Genomic DNA, 20,396 nt, shown 5'->3' with positions numbered 1-20,396 from the left:
AGAGAAAACTAAGTGAAACCTTGAAGGGAGGCATATCCTGACAAACTTAACAAAAGTGGATTGAACAATAGTTTATTAAAACCTGCCATGTGTCAGACTCTTCACCCACTGCTTTGTTGACGCGAAGGGTTCTGGTGTTTTAATTCTGTTAGATGGGTTGCAACACTAGATCAGCAAGCAATTAGTTTAGCGACTGGGAAGCAGGTGCGAAAGGCGCTTCAGTGCAACGATGGAGAATTTTAATTTTTTTTAAACTGATTTTTAAAAAAAATTTATAGAGAGAGGGGAAAGGAGAAAGAGAGGGACATACACATCACTGTGTGGTTGCTTCTCACTTGTGCCCCTAACTGGGAACCTGACGTGCAACCTAGTCATGCGCCCTGACTGCGAATCGAACCAGCAACACTTGGTTCGTAGGCCGACACTCAGTCCACTGAGCCACAACAGCCAGGGCGAGAATTTGAATTTTGATGGGACCTAGCAGAGCTGCAAAAAAGGAAAAAAAAAAAAGAAACCTAGCAGCAGCAGTATGGTCTGTGAAATTTAAACGCGAAGAGCCTACTACCTGCCGAGCCCGAAGTTTCCTTCGGCAATCAGAAACCGAATGGCATTGGAGTTTGAAGGGCAGGGCCCTAGAGCTTGCAAAGAAGTATGCAGCCGAAGGAAGCAACCGAAGACCCAACGGGTGAAGCAGAAACCGCTCTCCGCCTGGTCTAGAAGCACGCCTGCGCGAACCGTCGCTGGGCCAGGGGGCGGGGAGACAGGAGGGGCGGAGCTGGGGGACGGTCAATGAGCCTGCGCAGACTGCGCAGCAAGGTGGGGGAGGGCGGTCCGAGTGTGTCTGTGTTGTTGTTCGGCGGCAGCGGCGGCGGCGGCGGCGGCGGGCGGCAGCAGTGGTGGCGGCGGTAAGATGGCTGCCCACGGGGGCTCCGTGGCGTCCTCGGCGCTGAAGGGGTTAATTCAGCAGTTCACCGCCATCACCGGTAAGAGACGCGGTTACCGGAAGGTGGAGAATGGGGTCTGGAGTGGGTGGCCCGTCTGCCCCAGGCCTCATCTTACCTTCATGCATTCCTTCCTCGGGCTTTACCAACAGCTTCCGTCCTCTCTTCTGAGGAACAGGCGACGACCGCGTCCGGTGTCCAGGTTCAGGCGGTAGACTGCCCCCCCTCCACCCGCGCGCACCCCAAACCCTTGTTCTTCGTCTCCTCCAAGTGTTAAGGGACACCCTCCATCCCCTGTCAGCTCAGATCCAGGCCGAGCTCATTCGCGCCCACCGGCCCAGGGACCTGGGGGCGGGAGGGGTGGGGGGGCCTCACCCGGGCCACCGCCCTCCTCCTTCCTCATTATCCCTTCTCCTTGCATTCCTAAGGTGCCGTGCATCCCTTTACCTTCTTTTTCTTTTATTCGTCGGCCAGGTCATTCTCCCTGTTCCTGGCCTGCCCTTCCCTTTTCTGGGCCCCTCGAAGCCATCGCCGTGCCCTGGCGTGTTCGGGCCCTCCCGCCTTAACCGCGAAGCTGGTGGGTTCGTCAGCAGCTTCACAGATCCTGCGGGATAGGCCGCCAGAAAGCGGGAGCGGGAGGGGAGAGTGCTGAGGAACACCTTAAAGACTGAGGTTTTCAAGAGAAGAAAGAGGGGGATCCCCCACCTTAATAGGGAAGGCCTGGAGGAATTCTGGATGGCGTTTCCCACCTTCCCATAATAAAATTATAGGGACCATGGCGCCGCGGCCTCTTGCTGATAAAATAGGGATGGCGAAAGAAACTTCTTGAAAGAAAATCAGTTTCTGGATGTCAGTGTCCACCAAACCCTCGGTTTTAATTTTCCTTTTGACTCCTGCGAAGGGCGCAAGCAGAGCCTCCAACCGCCTGGAGGAAAGGCCCTAAGCCATTCTGTGAATTCTCTGACATGTTTCTCTCTGCTGGTACTGAACTTTTTTTGCATGAGTTATTAGAGGGCGGAGCAAATGATGAAGTTCTCTGTGGAGTGATTTGAGAGAAGTATTTCTTGTGCCGAGTTTAATTTTGCCATTCTAGTTTGTCATTTTGGAAGGAGGTCAGACAGAATGTTCCCTTCCTTAGCAAATCCATACTCTATCTGGTAATTTGTTAGATGCAGATCGTTCCACTCTTATGTACATAGTGTTTGACGTGCAAGACCTGCAAGTAAAATTTTACATTGTTTTAACTACTGAGGGTTGTATGAAGTTTGTTGTTTTATAATTAAATCTAGTTTTATTTTTTGTTCTGCAGTAATAGCTAGATGTTTGATGCATTAGCTTCTGGGCATGAAACATCACGTCAAAGTTGGTAAAGTAAAATTTGTAATTAAATTGGGATGAGGAGTGGAATGATAACTTTTCTTAATATTTTTAAACTTTGGTGATTAGATTATTATATTAAAGATGTCATGCATTTCCCAATGGCTGAGCAGATCATTGTTATTGGGAAAATTATAAAATTATTGTGTATATCAGTTAATATTGTTGATTATGTTTATATAGAAGAGTCTGTAGTGAATCGGATAATGAAGAGTATTAATCTTTTTTATTCAGGTTCTTGTAGAGGTGGTTTAAGATGCTACCAGTTTAATTTCAGTTTTTATGCTAACTACCATCCCTTCAGGAACTCAGATTGTTTTAACCTCACATTATTTCTATTGGCACAATGTTTTTAATTAGATATAGACAAAACCCAGAGTTTGGTGAGATAAAGTGACTCACTTAATTGCTTTAATTCTTTTTCTTTCTGCTAATCTACATGGCTTACTTCTTGGTCACAGGCCTTTATTTCTGAATCAGGTTGGAGACCCTCAGTAGATCATGGTATTTGGAAGTCTGTGAAGGGGAAAATACTATATATTGTTCTTAATGTATTATAAATTTCTACTAATGATTTTTGATTTTTTTTTTTTTTTTAACAAATAGCGATTAACTATTAGAAACATGATTGACCCCATTTGTCTTTCTCATGTATCCTAAAAGTAAAATTTGGGATTCTGTCCACATATATTTTAAATTGTAATATCTATGATAGAAGTGTATTTGATATTTATTTATTCATTGTTGGATGAATTGAACTCACCTGAAGAGCTTATGCTCTGACTTCAAAAAATTTTTCTTTTCTGGATTTTACTTATCTGGAAGCTCAGAATTCTGGTAAAAGCAATGCATTTTTAAAAACGTGAATCTTTTCTGTGGCATTTAGAAATAGAATAGAAAATTCAAAGAGTTTTAAGTCTTATTTCACACTAAATAGAATAAATCTATATATGATATGAGTATAAAATAATGTCTATAATTTTTAAAAAATTATTAAAAAGCTATAACAAAATACTTAAAAAAAATTCTTACCTGAGGATATGTTTATTGATTTGAGAGAGAGAGGAAGGGGGTGGGGGAGAGGGCAAAGGGGGAAGAGAGAGAGAAAGAGAGAAAGAAACATTGATGTGAGAAACATTGATCAGTAGCTTTCTGCACACTCCCTGACTGGAGATTGAACCCACAACCTGGGTATGTGCCCTGATTGGGGATGGAACCTGCAACCTTTTGGTGGCTAGTTCTCCAGCCAACTGAACCACCTGGTCAGGGCATGTAATACTTCTGAAAAAAGGAAAAACTAATCCATTCTCAGAACAACTATATATTTATCCTCACCTGAGGACTTTTTCTTTTTTTTTCCCCTCATTGCTTTTAGAGAGAGAGGAAAGGAGAAAGAGAAACATCTATGAGAAAGAGGAAGCATCCACTGGTTGCCTACCACACGCTCTTAAGACCCGGATTATATGCTCCTGGACTGGGGATCAAACCCGCAAGCCAGGCATGTGCCCCCAACTGGGAATTGAACCTGTAACCTTAGTTATGGGACGATGCTCCAACCAACTGAGCCATACATACCAGCCAGGGCAACAACAGTATTATTTATTTTACATTTTATTCTCCAATTCTTGTTTACAGTATTAAAAATTTTTTCTTTACATTGCGGATCATAGTATACACAATTTAGAATTCCAGAATTTTTTTGGTGTTTTTGTTTTTTAAATATTTAGTTTCTTTTCTTTTTTTATTAAAGAATTCTGAAATTTTTAGTTAACATTATATCATAAACTTTTTTTTTCCATGTTCAAGCTCTTTGATAAGCAGGTAGGCAAGGGAAATGATGGTTTTTGAAGCAATCACATTGAGAAGTTATATACCTTTACCATGGACTCCGTTAGAATCATTTGAAGTTACATTGAAAACCAGTCCTCTTACTTCATAGTATTCTACATTTTATATTACTGTTTGATCTCCCTTGATGTTCATCATACATGGCCTTGAATGCTGACAGTGCAATATACAGATCATGTATCGTAGAAGTGTATATTTGAAAACCTATTTGATCTTATTAACCAATATCACTCCAACAAATTTAATTTAAATAAAAATCAAAAATCATCTAAAAAAAGGTCTTATCAATTCTCAAAATATGAGGAAAGAATGTGCTGCTGGGTCTGATGGTAATTCCAGAAGTACAATTTAAAATGTTTTGAACTATGGCATTACCCATTAATACCAACTTGGGCTGACATCCAGCCATATATATACAAAATGTATAGATGTAATCAGACTAATTCTTGATAAGAGATACATAGATACTTTCGAAATGGTCAAAATAAACAGGCAATCAGAAGTTCAGGACAGAATATGAGGGAATAGAAAGTACTCTGAGAAGACAAGGGCTTGCTAGTATAAGGTTCTAAAGCTTTGTGCATAGAAAGTATTCATGTACTTAATGAAAGTATAGAACCTCAGTTGTAAGAGACCTTAGTTTAATATTTCTCTAAAGTTGTTGAATGAATGCATATTTGTTATAGAAATTAGAAACTGGTATGTGTACTATTTGGTTTTGTGGCTGATTTCCATTCATAGTCTTTTTTTTTTTTTTTTAACAATGCATTTCTCTTGGGTTGCTATTATTAACATATGTTTAATTTCTCTCTGAGGAAAGGTAGTTGCAGGTGTTCTAGATAGCAAAAGAAAACTTGGAATTTTAAGGACTATTTCAAAAGGTGATAATGACATTTGAACAGAAACTTAGGGAGATAATTTTTTTGAGTTGTGAATTAATCTTTCTAATAAATTCAGTATTTATCTATAGATTGCTATGTGCCAGGCATTGTTCAGATCCAGGGAATAATGCTTTGAGGACAGGGTGTATGTCCTCAAAAGCTTAAAGTTTAACGGGAATACAGCCACATATATCGGTATTGTAATACAGTGGGAAAATGTATTACGGAGCACAAAAGTGTGTGGTAGAGAAAGGCTTCCCAGAAGAAATAATTACTTAGCTAAAACCTAGAGGAGAGAGGAAGGATATATGCAAAGGCCTGGAGGAGGTAGGGACAGACATGCACATACAGAGACAACAAAGCAAAGACGATAGGTTTAGGGAATTGATCATTCCAAATGAATAGAGCATAGCTGGTGGGAGATGCAATAAATGGATCTGAATAGATTGAGTGTCAGATTAGGAAGGGCCTTGTAACCCATGTTAGAAAAATCTTGAATTTATTCTGAGTGTAGTGGGAATCGAAGCTTTAATTAGTGGAGTGACATAATCAGATTTGGATTTTTAAGAAACAGCTATTTGGCCATAGTGGAGAAGAAGCAGGCATAGAAATCAATAGAAGACTGTTGCATTAGTCCAGCATAGACAGCTGGTGTCCTGAAATAAGTAAGTGGTAGAGAAGTGGTCTCTGAAAGATACAGGAAGAATTTAGAGGAGTTAGAATGAAGCTTAGGATTCTATTTTGGACATCTAGGTACATAATGCTGCTGTTTGTGAAGGTGTGGGATAGTAGAAGTGTGGGTGGGGAGAAGATGATTAGTTCATTGTTAGGTTAGTTGCTGCCTGTGGAACTTCTAATTGGAGCTGTTCAATAAGCAAATAAATATTTGGGTCTGGAAAGAGGAGTAACATCTGAGGAGCCAGTCATATTGATGGCTGTTGAAACTTTATAAGTGGATGGCCACTTGCCAGGGGAGAGTGTAGTGAGGTAATATTAGGCTCCAGAATACAAAGCTAAAGGAATATTAACATCTGACAGACTGCAAAGATAAACCAAAGAAGGAGGAAGACCAGGAGAGTGTGATGGTACTTCCAACATCAGCATTACAAAAATATCTCAAATATGTAGGCATTTTAGGAAACCAGAAATCATGAATATTCATATATATGTATACATGTATGTTTTTTGTTTTTTGTTTTGGTTAGAGCTAGATGATTTCTTAGAAACTATCTCGACTCATTTTTGAGTTAATCAAATGAGAAATTGAAGGCCCAGAGAAGAAAAGTGACTTAGGATAGTACTTCTCAAACTTATTTGTAGGAAAGGACCTTTAAAAAAAAAATTCAAGGCCCTATGCAAGTAGCTCAGTTGGTTAGAGCATTGTCCTGCTACGCCAAGGTTGAGGGTTTGATCCCTGGTTAGGGCACATAAAATAATCAACCAATGAATGCATAAATAATGGAACAACAGATCAGTATTACTTTTTCTCTCTCCTCTCTCTTTCTGAAAGTCAATCAATAAAGATTTTTAAATAAAACTCAATCACATGGACCAAAACTTTCATTAAAAACAATTAAAATTAATTGCTTGAAAGTGAAATAAAGTAACTATAAATATAAGCCCAAATCTTTAAAAATTAAGGTATAATATGCATACAATAAAATCTACCTTTTTGGGAACTATTGTAACAATATAATCAATAAAATATACTTTAAAAAAATTACCTTTTTGGTATATACTTACGAGGTTTGATAAGCACGTACAATCATGTAACTGCAAGCTGTACAACAGTTCTATCATTCTCAAAAAATTCCTCCTGCCCCTTTTTACTCAACTCCTTCCCCTACCTGTAGCCTCATTTTTTTTGTCTATTAATAGTTTTTCTTTTTCAGATGTGAGATGAATGAAGCACAGTGTTTAGCTTTTGAGTCTGGTTTCTTTCACTTAACTTACTGTATTTGAAATTCATTCATGTTGTGGTATGAGTAGTTTTCCTTTTTCTTGGTGAATAGTATACCGTTGTATGGATATACTGCACTTCGTTTATCCATTCATTAAACGATAGGCTAATTGTTTCGTTTCCAGTTTGGAGGATTATAAATAAAGCTACTAAAAACATTAGTGTATAAGTGTGTTTTATCTCCCTTTGGATAAGTACATATGAATGGGATTATTGGATCATATGATAGGTGTATAACTAAAAAATTGCCAGTTTTCCAAAGTCAGTACTACCATTTTGCATTCCCATCAGCAATGTATGAGTTCCAGTTGCCCATTTGGTGTTTAAAAATTTTTTGTAGCCATTCAATAGGTGTGTAATGGTATGGCATTGTGGTTTTAATTAGCATTTCCCTAGTGAGTAATGATATTGGTCATTTTTTCATATGATAATTTGCCATCCATAAATCTTTAAAGCCTCAACTTTTAATTATCAGATTCAACAGGCATTAAGATTACTCTATCAAATTGCTGTAAAAGTTTCTAAATTTTTACACTGGAGTTTCTTTTTATCTTGTCACAGGCTAATAATGGATAGTTATTCTTCACTGGTCTAGTTAATTGTGCAACAGGGAAACAGGGACTAGAATGCTGGTATCTTGACTCCCAAATCCATGCATTTTTCTCCACGTTACTACTTCCCTCCCTAGAGGCTCCTTCTGTTGATCCAACAGAAAATAGCTTTGTTTAATCATTTCATCCTCTTGTACTTAATAAATTTAGTTTTCTGCATATAAGGTTTTGCTTTCTTTTAATGTTTTCTATTCTTGAGTGCTTAACAACTCCAGGATGGGAGACTGATGAGGTTAAACTTTCACTTTATTTCTTACAACTCTCACACACTCCTATTTCCTTAAGGGGCAGTCTGGCTTACTGTTATCATTTTGGGGGGAAATGTAGGGACACACAAAAAGTAACTTCTTCTATCCCTCTGGGCCAAGAAGGGGTCTGTAGAGGGACTTTTTCCCTTTCTTCCTTCTTTCCAATTCTGTGACTGCTATACTTTGGTTCCTTGATGGTAAGTGAAGAGACTGTCCTTTTGGCACTGAAAGTAGTGTAGAGGCTAGGCATAAGGTACTACTAAATATTGGTTCTTTCTTTCAGTTGTAGTGGAGACATGGTCTTTGCTACAGGTTTTGGGCTGTTTTCTGTATCGTCCTGATACGCCAAGGTTGCAGTTTAATCACTGGCCAGGGGACATAGAAGAAACAACCAAATAAGTGGAACAGCAAATCGATTTTCTCTCTCCCTCTGTCTCTCCCTCCCTCCCTTCCTCCCTCTCTCAATCTCTCTCAAATCAGTAAATAAAAATAAAAATAAAAATTCTAATGTGATGGTATCAGGAGGTGGAGGCTTTTGGGAGGGGATTAGGTCATGAGAGTAGAGCTCACATGATCTCTGTTTAGTGTCCTTAAAAAAATAGCACCCAGAGAGTTCTCTTGTCTCTCTGCCATGTGAGAACAAATGAGAAGATGGTTGTGTATGAAGCAGGAAGGGGCCTGTACCACACACCAGATTTGTTGGAGCCTTTATCTTGGACTCTCCAGTTTCCAGAACGGTGAAAAATAAATGTTTGATGTCTCAACCATCCATTCTACAGTATTTTTATTACAGCAGTCTGAACAAACTAAGAACACTGGGTTAGATTAAGCTATCCTGTTGCTACCTGCAATATTGGGACCTCAAAATAAGCCCATTTAAGCAAGTTTCCAGATAGTTTAAATCTGCAAACTTATTTTATTAGCCTTCATCCCTTAAAAAGATATGTTCTTTGTTCTGAATATAATAAGATAGAAGTTCAAATTTTTTCAACTGACCCATCAAAAATTGTTATTACCTTTTAGGATATAGATGAACCTTGTAACTCTCACTGTTCTTTCCCCCTATATCATTTAGAATTCCTTTTCCTCTGTTCTCTCAGTTAACCTTCACTTCCTTGTATTCCTCTGTTTAGCTCAGTGGGAGTGTTACTGATATCTTGGCTAGGACAGCTTTTTGTTGTATAAGACTTTCATCCATTGCAGAAGATTTAGGACTTGTGTTAGTTTTTTGTGGCTGCTGTAACAAATTACCACAAACTGCATGCATGGTTTAATACACATTTGTCATAGTTTTGGAGGCCAGAAGTCTGTAATGAAGGCACATGCATTCTTTGGGGGAAGGGGGTCATTTTTCAAACTACTATAGCATCCCTAAGCTTCTCTCCACTGAGTGCCAGTAATACCCCCCACCCTCAATTCATGAAACACCAAAAATGGTCTTTCACATTACAAAATGTCTCTACTACTTCTGGACCTTAAGAACCACTGGTACCTTTAATTATCTTTCAGTTATCTTCTGTTTCTAAAATGATATACTAAGTGATGCAAGTGATACACTAAGAATGACTGATTATATAAGCAAAGATGGCTTAGATAATTTGCCTTTATTTAAGAAAGTGAATGGTGTACTTTGCTTCTTGGGCCTCTCTCTAAAAGTGTTGTCTTTGGTTTTGCCACAAACTACCAGAGTAGAGACCTTTTAACTTTGAGAAGCTGCTGTGTAGATAAGTAAATTAAAATGGTGGTTTACAATAGACACTGAACATTTAGACTAGCTTTTAAGAAGTATAATAATAGGGCACAGTATAACTGGACATGGTATAAAGATATTACGGAAGCAATGAAAGCCTTGGGTTTTCTGAGAAATAATAAGGAAGCACACAGATCTTGAAATTATTCATTAAATTTTTGTTGCTTTTGCCTCAAGAGTTTATATTTAATTACCTCACATAAAGTTGGTTATTGTGATATGTGAATTCCTCCTTCCCTTTGTTGACCTTAAAAATAAAATATTTCACTAGCAAAAATGACTTTATTCAGGAACAGCAAAGAGTTGCAATTTGGGACAAGCAAGTTATAGCAAAAGCCACAGGCAAGTCCAACAAACAAAGGAGAGAAAAGTTATGGAGAAAAAGGAGAAAGATGGAGGAGTTGTTTTGAAAGACCATTGGAGAAAAGCAATAAATAACGGTTCAGGCAGATGACAGTTCAAGGACACGAAGTTTTGTCATTGGCAGAGTTGCTGTGGTAATTGATTTCTTGTAGGAGATGCAGTGCACATCTTATTGGGACCTGTAATTCATTTTTTCCTGTTGAAGACTTATTTTATTTATTTTTAGAGACTGGGGAAGCGAGGGAAAGAAGCATCAGTGTGCAACAGAAACATCGATCAGTTGGCTCTTGCATGCACCCGACTGAGGACCTGGCCCACAACCCAGGCATGTGCCCTGACTGGGAATTGACTGGGAATTGAACCAGCAACGTTTTGGCTCATAGCTGGTGCTCAATCCACCAAACCATACCAACCAGGGCTGAAGATTTCTTTTGTTGGGGTCTGTAATCGAATTGGAGTAGACATGGAGTAGTTAACATGAAATGGTACTCTGTGAGAGCTCTGCATTCTGGCTTCCCAATTCCATTTTAGTGAAGTTTTCCTTTATTAATTTTTACACCCTCAAAAAGTTTGCATTTGTTTCTGAGATTTCTTTTTTTAAAAAATTTATTTTTAGAGGAGGGGTAGGGTGGAAGAAAGAGAGGGAGAAGAACATTGATGTGCTAGAGAAACATCGATTGGTTGCCTCTTGTATACCCCCAGCTGGGGACCTGGCCCACAATTTAATGTAACTTATCATGTGTAGTCCCTTTAAAGGAAAAAATAATCTTGGCCCTATGTAAATTACTATGTACGAGGTCTGTTCAGGAAGTATCCAGCCATGTACTATGAAAAATAGAACTATTTATTGAAGAGGATACAAGAAACATTGTACAAAGGATAATGATGCCTCAGTCCCCTTCAAAGGAGGCACTTTGGGATCTCACACAGTTCTCCCAATTGCCATCAGCTGTCTGTTGGTATTTTCCTGAATCTCTTCCCTTTAAAAGGTGATTTTAGTTTTGGAAAACGCCAGAAGTCGCAGGGCACCAAATCTGGGCTGTGGGGGCACTGAGTCACCCGGGTGATTTGATGTTTCACCAAAAAACTGCATGAGAGATGTGAGGCATGAGTGGGTGCGTTGTGGTGATGAAGCTGCCAATCACCAGTTGCTCATAACTGGGGCCTTCTGAATCACCCAAATAGTTTCTGTGGAAGGATGTTCAAGCTTAAAGCAAAATTCGATGCAAATTCGTTGTTTTACTGGTTCATTCTGAAGATGATGGCCACACAGCACACTTGCTTACTCAATTCAATGGCATCTACCGCCCCCACTGACAGGTACAGTGAAGTCATCATTGTTCATGCATGCACATTCCAGTCTGCTCTCCTTGTTTGCCAGGTTATATCGGTATTGTGTGAACCACTCTCATTATATTAACAGTGGTTGGGCTTTTTCTGGATTTGTATACCCAGATATAAGGCAAACCTTAAGTAAAAGGAATTCTATATTTATACAGTTCCCCTAAAATTTTGTCCAACACAAGTATGTAAATTTCTAGAGATTTAAGTGAAATGAACTGATGCTTTTTTTGAGATATATTGTTTTATTGATTTCACATTAAACCCTAATATTGTATATTAATGCTTTTTTCCCACTCATTTCATTAAATACTTTTGTTCACTGGCATCATAGGTATATGTCTTTTTCAGATATTTGACAAAGCTGTAGCTACTCTGTCATCTGTGAGTTTTTTGGAGCATATGATTTTCATTTTACATTGAGTTGCAGCACTTTTAAAATTTGTATGTGATGTTCTCATTGGAAATTTTATCTTAATTTATCCCAAGTACCGATTTACTGTTTGTGATTTATGCAGAATAACCATATTGCTTTATAAATAAAATTTAAAACATGAATATATGCACACAGTATAAAATTCAAAGGATATAGAAGAGTTGTTTTGACCAAAGCCTGGCCCTTCCCTGGTGTAATAACTGGTGAGCTGAAGTACTATGAGGTATCTCTAAGTCAGGTTATTAGACATTGATCCCATGCAAAGCAGACATGCTAGATATTGGGGAAACCAAGACAAAAACCAATCCCTGCATTAGAACTAATGGGTACGGACAACAGCATGGTGATTTCAGGGCGAGGTGAAGATGGAAGAGGGTATAGCTGATGGAAAAAATTAAAATAAATTAAATTTAATTAAATAAGAAGCTTCTCTTTTGGAGGAGCCAGAAAGTAAACCAACATTTACTGCTTAGTAGTATATCCGTATTTATATTACAGAGAGTGTCAGAGGGGTAGGAATTTTGGGAAGTAGTGTAGAGAATGCGTAGCAAATCAATTGACATGGTAACATTTAGGGCGATTCTTGAGCATGTATCAACCAGATGACGTAGAAGAGGGGGATAAGGAGGATAAGGATATTCCAAGCATGTAATGCAGTATGACTGTACAGAATTGTGTAGGATGGGGGAGAGGAGAGGTAAAGCCAGAGAGATAAACTGAGACCTGATCACAAAGGACTTTCCAGATTATAAGGACTTTGTAGGTGTCAGAAAGTCATTAAAGAATTTAAACTGAGGTGTGATACAATCAGACTTGTATTTTAGAACATAACCTCAGCAATCTGGTGGAAGATAGAATGATGATCAGTTAGGTGCCTAGTGTAGTAATACAAGTAAGACATATTAAGGGCTTGCTTTAAAGCCTTGGAGCTTGTAGTAGAGAAAACACATGAAAGATATTAAGAGTAGAGTCAGCACTTCCCTTCCTGGAGTAGGACTAAACTAGAGAGATATCATAGATAACCCTCCTGCTGAAAAAAAAAAATCCTGAGTAAAATGTGTATTTAATAATTATTTTCAAAATGTATCATTGGGCTGGCAAGAAAGTAAGGACTACACAGAGACTAAAACTGAAATGAAATTGGGAATGTAGATGTTAGCTGTATTTAAAGCAAACCTTCACCCTGGTGGAATCTGCCCAAACTGGATTGAGTTGACCTTTTCTGATAGTGCTAGGGTACAAGAAACAGTAAACAGAGCCTGTGTGGCCTTCCTAAGGAAAGGAGTCTGAAAGAAGATCTCTGCGCCTTCATGAGGTTGAGACTTTATTGTTTCAACCTTGGTATTTGGGGAATGAGTGACAGGAGATGTCTTCACTGAGGATTTGTAACAGTCCATACAGGGTAACATTTCCCATGTGGCTGAGAATGTATTTGAAATGGTCCCTATTTGGTAGTGCCTACAGGTGCCTTACAAATCTATCAAATCATATCCTCTGAGGAATATACCTTCAACCCAGGATTCAAAAATCTACAGATTAAACATCAAAGGCACATGTTAAAAAAAAATCACAAAATGCATGAAAATCCATGGGACAGTAAGCAGGAGCCCCCAGAAACAAGACAATGACCCCTAGAGACTGCAGGTTTATATTTTGTCTTAGTAACTCCAATAAGTGTAATTGGTATTGAAATGTGAGTATGAAGTAAGGGTATCTGAATCATGATCAAGTAGATTAGAAAAAAATAAAAAATAGAACTTCTAGTTATATAAAAATTAACTGAAATTAAAAGCTCAGTGAGCAGATAAAAAACAGATTAGCACAGCCTTAGAGTGAGGAGTTGTAATCTACATCTAATTGGAGTTTCAGAAAGAAAAGTTGACTGGATGAGTAAGGTAATTGTTGAATAGAAAAGGCTGGGAATTTTTAAGAATTGATAAAACAGTTCTTGCCCTGGCTAGGTTGGCTCAGTTGGTTGGTGTGGTTGCCGGTTCGATCCCTGGTTGGGGCACATATGGGAGGCCACTGATCGATGTTTCTCTCTCACATTGATTTTCCTCTCTCCCTCTTTCCCTTTTTCTCTCTTTAAAATCAATAAAAAACATATCCTTGGGTGAAGATTAAAAAAATAAAAAGGCCTTGACCAGTTGGCTGGGATTCATCCTACAAAGCAAAAGGTCACCAGTTCAATTCCCGGTCAGGGCACATGCCTGGATTGTGGGTTGGGTTCCCAGTTGGGGTGTGTACAGGACGCAGCCAATTGATGTTTCTCTCTCTGTCTTTCTCCCTTCTTTTACTTCTCTCTAAAAATAAATAAGTAAAATCTTCAAAAAAAAAAAACAAAAAACAGTTCCTACATATGGTGGGAAGTCCAGTGAATCCCAAGGAGGACAAATAAAATAAGCCCTGACAAATTAGAGTGAAACTGCAGAAGACCAGAGACAGAGAAGAGCGGAACAGCAGACTGCTATACAAATGTTTTTCTTTAGCGTCTGATTTCCCAGCAGCAACAACAGAACCCAGAGGACATTGGAATGCTATCTTCAATGTACTGAGAGAAAATAGCTGTCAGCCTTAAAAAACGAGAACACATATTCAGTAAAATTGTCTACTCCCACTCCTCTGCCCCCACAAAAAAAATCCACACACAACCAAAAGACCTCAATGAAGCGGATTGTAAGGACTTATTCAGGTGGAAGGGAAGTCATCCCGAAAGGAAAACCTGTGGTACTTTTTAATGACCACAAAATGTTTCATCAAATAGATTCTATAATTCAGATTCTACTATTGGATATTTATGTTTTCAGTTTTTCATATTAACTGAAGTTATACTGGATATGTATATGGACGTGTTTATGCATGTATTATTTTATGTAGAGTAAATAATAAAAAATAGGTCTTCTTTTGACTAGAAGCCCAAATTACTGGGTCAAAAAAGGAATGAGTATTTTTGTTTCTTGATACATGCTATAAAATTGTTTTCCTAAAAGGCTTTACTAATTTATATTGCCTAACAAATTGTGCTGGTTTTACAAATGTGTAAGTGTGTAATAGGGGCAGTTTTAAATGATGAAGATTAACATTTCTTGCCAGGTTTTGACTTAGTTATATCTTTGACAGAAATGTTCTATCTCACCTCTCTCTCACTGTTATGAAAAATACTTTCTTTTTAATAGAAATGAAATGTTAACTGAAATGCATTCTTTCTTACAGTATCCAACTTTCTAGAATGTAGTCTTCAATTTTCATTATCTTTTTTTGGTTTATTAATATATAGTTGGTCGATGTAAAGAAATGTCAAATAAATGCTTTATTTAGTATTTTTTATTATGAAGGAAGATTACTATTTTTAATCTGCTATTTTGTTTTCTAGCTTAGTAAATATATTATACCAACAGTGTAGTTTAGTTTTTTTTTAAGTACGTCTTTTTTATTAATTGATTTTTTTAGAGAGAGAGGAAAGGAGAGAGAGAGAGAGAGAAACATTAATTTGTTGTTTCACTTATGCGTTCATGGTTGCTTCTTGTATGTGCCCTGCCCTGACTGGGGATCAAACCCACAACCTTGGCATATCAGGATGACACAAGCTAAGCTACTCAGGCCAGGCCTAGAGTAATTCATTCTTAAAGGGAAAATGTATTAATTTGCTTGGGAATTCTGTATTCCGATAAGAACTGAATATAAGAAGGTGTCATTTTAAAGTTATATTTCCCTTTTTTTTTCTGTATTTCAGGTGCAAATGAAAGCGTAGGGAAACATATGCTTGAAGCCTGCAACAATAATCTGGAGATGGCAGTCACAATGTTTTTGGATGGTGGTGGAATCGCTGAAGAGCCCAGTACCAGTTCAGCAAGTGTCTCTACTGTTAGACCACACACAGAGTATGCATTTATTATTTCTTGTTAGGAGCAACCTCCTGCCTAAATCAAGTAGTTGCATTTTTATCAGGTTAATTCTCTGTTTTTGGAAAAAATATATAAGTTGAAAGCATCTGAAAAGGAGGCAATTTGAAATTTTTATACTTACATACTTTAAATTCTCTAAGGCACTGTCATGTCTGTTATTTAATCCTCAAAAGAACCCCGTAGGATGGGGTTATTAACCACATTTTACAGATGAAGAAGTGGAGGCATAGCTATTTTCCCAAGCTACACAGCAACTAAATAGCACATATGGAAGTGAAGCCCAGTAAAGCTAAGATTTCCCAATGCTAGATTTTCTTACATTGTCATGAAAAAAAATTTTTAATTGATTTTAGAGAGAGGAAGGGAGAGAAGGAGAGAGAAACATTGATTAAGTTGTTCCATTTATTCATGCATTCATTGACTGATTCCTGTATGTGTCCTGAGAGGGGTTAAACTTGCAAACCTTGCCATGAAATATTTTTGAAAAATAATTCTAGTCCTTTATAACTTAAATAGTTACATGTAGTTAATTATTTAGAAGCACCTTCAGTATATGGAATTGTACTATATTGAGAATAGTAATAAATGGTAAACAGATATGTTCTTTTTTACCCTTTACATCTGATACCAATGAGAATTTGAAATGAATACCTTTTGTGCAAAGTTCCAACAGTCTTTGTAAAATATTAGAAATGAACATTACTTGAAGGAAAACCGTTGATTGTTTTTGGTTAAAATAAAGACAATTTAAAAGATCCTTAAATAAGACTTTAATACTCAATAGTCCTTTATCACTCAGTGTTTTTAACATGAGATACAAAATAGAGAAATCGCCTTAAATAGGGATAGGCAAAACACATGGATTTTATTTTTACAAAATCAGACATAGATTTAAGAGGCCAGTAACATTCAGGACACTCTTGCCTCTTTTACTGATATAGTTCCAGATTCTAAAGTAATACTGTTTCCATATAAAGCATGAATTTCAGAGATCGTTCTTAACATTTTGTAAAGTTTTTCCTGTCAATGTTGGCCATGTATTTCAGGTGTGATATCCCTTTCTCTCTCAACCTAGCATGTAAATAATTATGAAAACATGATTTAGTTTACAGAAACTTGAATAACAGGTATTCACAGCAGATTTGGGAGAACCTATCTGTCCACACTGTATAAAACATGTTTTCTTAATTGTGTTTAAAAATAGCTTTGATAAATGAATATCTTTCCCTACTGAATTAATTACAATTTTTAATTTTTTTTATTTTACTTTATTATTTAGTTATTTACTTTTAGAGAGAGGGGAAGGGAGGGAGAATGAGAGAGAGAGAGAAACATTGATGTGTAAGAGATACATCGATGATGTGTGAAAAATACATCAATCAGTTGCCTCTTGCACATGCTGAAATGGGAAACTGACTCACCAGCCAAGCATGTGCCTTGGCAAGGAATCAAACTGGTGACCTTTGGTGTTGCAGGCTGGCACTTAATCCACTGAGCCACACCAGCCAGGGCAGATTTTAATTTATTTAAAGATTTTATTTATTTTTAGAGAGAGGGGAAGGGAGGAAGAACAAGAGGGAGAGAAACATTGATGTGAGAAAGAAACATTGGTTGCCTCTCGTACATGCCTCAACTGGGGACGGAACCTGAAATCCAGGCGTGTACCCTGACCAGGAATCGAACCCACTACCTTTCCCTTTGTGGGACAGTGCCCAGCTAACTAAGCCACACCGGTCAGGGCCTGAATTACATTATAATTTGACTTAAGATTATTTGTATTTCTAATTAGTTAACATTTAAAAGTGGCTCTTAATTTCTAAACTATAATTTTCACTCTTTACTTTTTGTTTCATTCTTCCATCTTGTTAGGTAGTTAAAAATCTTGGAAAAGATACCCTCAAATAATGTAATAATCCTTTCTGTATAGGTAAAAGTGAGGTATACCAATAATAGAAAGATTTATTCAAGTAAAAGATAGCTTTTAAATTCTTAGTTTTCTTAAGATAATGACTTATTTTTCTTTGATGAAAGAGGATTAATAGAGCTTCCTCTTACAGACACATTGTCTGTAGCTTCAGATTATTGAAATTCTGTGTTTAAGCAGTGACTGGACTGATACCGAGTGAGAAAGAGTATTTAATATAATTTTGAATTATTTTTTATCCTTCAGTCATTGGCTTATTGTATATTTCTTTGTCTAGTTATTTGATTACTGGATGTTAGTTCTTGCTGATAAATGAATGTATTTTATTTCATAAAGTATATTTTGGAGTTCTGACTCTTAGATTTCAAAAAACAGGGCCTTAAGTTCAGTTATTACTATTACAAACATCTGAATGAAAAACATAGGGCCTAACTTAAATTAACATTATAAGCAGGAAGATAATAAATTTGGAATTTATTATTTACTATGAACATCAATTAGAATTTAATATTTGAGTTAAAATTATAAAATTGATATTTAAAGGAACATACACCTTTATTTATTTATTTATCATTGGCCTGGAATCGAAGGCAGCTATGCTCACCACTAAACCACCAATGCTGCACCCTTTTTTTTTTTTTTAAAGATTTCATTTATTTATTCTTAGGGGAAGGGAGGGAGAAAGAGAAACACCAATGCGTGTTTGCCTCTCACACACCCCTCACCAGGGACCTGGCCCACAATGCAGGCATGTGCCCTGACTGGGAATCGAACTGGAGACCCTTTGGTTCACAGTCCTGCACTCAATGCACTGAGCCACACCAGCCAAGGCTGGACCATACACAGTTTTTACAGTATATTGAAATGAGGTTTTTTTTGTTTGTTTTTGTTTTTTACTGGAGGAGATGGATTATTAGTAAACTCTCTAGAGGTAAACTCTGAAGAGTTAATAGGCTTTTGAAAGATGAGTAATTGCCTGACTGGTGTGGCTAAGTGGATTGGGCATTGTCATGCAAACTGGAAAGTCACAGATTTGATTCCTAGTCAGGACATGTGCTTGGTTGCCTGCCAGGTCCTCAGTGGGGGGCATGTGAGAGGTAACTGATTGATGTTTCTCTCCTTCTCTTTCTCAGTCTCTTCCCCTCTCTGTAAAAATAAGTAAGTAAGTAAGTAGTTACTTTTTCTGTTCTATATGTGGTAGGGTGTATTTAATAAATAATCCAGGGTAATACCTATGTTATAACCATTTTCATAACTAGCATAAAATTCACTTCATGTTCAGTTAAACTTATTTTAATATATATGTGTAATTTATTTATTTGTTGGGGTAGTAATAGTGCTCTTATTAAGCCGATATTTTTCTGTTTTTTTGTCTGATATATAAAATTTTTATTTAAAAATGTTTATTGATTTTTAGAGAGGGAGAGAGATGAACATTGATTTGTTTTTCCACTTATATATGCGTTTATTGGTAGATTCTCTTTTTTTTTCATTTTTCATTTTAGAGAAAGGGGAAGGGAGTGAGAAGGAGAGGGAGAGAAACATTGATGTGAAAGAGAAACATCGATTGGGTGCCTTTCATATGTGCCCTACTGGGGATCAAACCTCCAAGTGAGGCATGTGTCCTGACTGGGAATTGAACCAGTGACCTTTTAGTTTTGGGGACGATGTCCAACCAACTGAGCCACACCAACCTGGGCCATTAGTTGATTCTTGTATGTGTCCTGAGCGAGGATGAAACCTACTCAGGTGTATTAGGATGACATTCTAGCCATGGCCTGATATTTTTTATCCCTTTCCCCCATTTTTTTTTTTTTTTTAAGAATTTAGGGCAGTGAACTTGAAAGGGGAAATACTTTGTTCTTTTCTTTATAAACCATTTTAATTATCATGTACTTTACTCTAATTGATCTCTACATGGAAACCATCTAACGTTATTTATCACTGTGGTTCCTGAAAGTCAGTAGTCTGGTGTTCATTTTGCTTATAAATTTGAATGTATTCACAATAGTTACAGAGAGAACAGGTAGTAAAAACAGTTTTCATTTTGGTATTTTCCCACTTTTTTTGAATAGAGAAGAAGTTCGTGCCCCAATTCCTCAAAAGCAGGAAATATTGGTGGAACCAGAACCTTTGTTTGGTGGTAAGTTCCCCTTTTTTCCTTAGCTTTATTTGACTTTGTTGTTATCTTTAGGATTTTAATGGAGCTATCAAAAGATGTGAAGGCTTGTTCAGATTGTTATTTCAAGTATAGAGTCAATTCTTATCTTGTAATTGTGTACTCTTCTCAGGAAAGTTGCACAATTGGTCTTTCCAAAGAGTGAACCAGATTAAAAAGTTGATATTTGTTACAGAAGGCCAAAGGCAGGAAAATTAGAAACTGTTGCCTTGTAATGAAAACCAGTCAGTCTGTCACTAGATAAAAGACTCCAGTTATTTTTGTGTTCTGGATACCTAACTGACTGCCATATTCTTACTGTCATGATATGCCCTATTTTCACTCTTTCTTAATTTCTAGACATGCTTTTCCTATTTTGACCAAAGGAGAAAGTGATACCTAATCCATGGAAAAAAAATTGATATCAATCTGGGTGCATAGAGAAGATGATAAAATAAGGATGTTTCATCAGATTTAAAGAAAATTTATAGTTTTAGTTTAATAAACACTTTTTGTGAGCCAAATATTTTAGGTATTAATAAGTATATTTAAAAACAAGACAGAGTAATCTAGTTGGACAGACAAATGCATAGAATTGTACATTGTATGTATTGAGAGCAGTAATGCAGAGAAATAGGCCTATAAAAAGTTAT

General features: G+C 37.2%; 1 protein-coding gene across 1 annotated transcript in view; it reads left to right on the top strand.

Moving 5' to 3' along the window:
- The first annotated feature begins 838 nt into the window (after positions 1-838).
- Positions 839-20,396, top strand: part of UBXN7 (UBX domain protein 7) — a 54,470-nt gene continuing 34,912 nt past the window's right edge. The window contains exons 1-3 of the mRNA XM_090278217.1: positions 839-983; positions 15,490-15,637; positions 19,661-19,728. Coding sequence (XP_090134343.1) covers positions 911-983; positions 15,490-15,637; positions 19,661-19,728 — 289 coding nt within the window. The 5' untranslated portion in view covers positions 839-910. The remainder of the gene's footprint in view (positions 984-15,489; positions 15,638-19,660; positions 19,729-20,396) is intronic.

This window comes from Furipterus horrens, unplaced genomic scaffold, assembly GCF_987537825.1.
Source record: "Furipterus horrens unplaced genomic scaffold, mFurHor1.1.pri manual_scaffold_1, whole genome shotgun sequence".
NCBI lineage: Eukaryota > Metazoa > Chordata > Mammalia > Chiroptera > Furipteridae > Furipterus > Furipterus horrens.
Note: the sequence above shows the minus strand (reverse complement) of the source record. Positions and strands in the feature narration are given on the sequence as shown.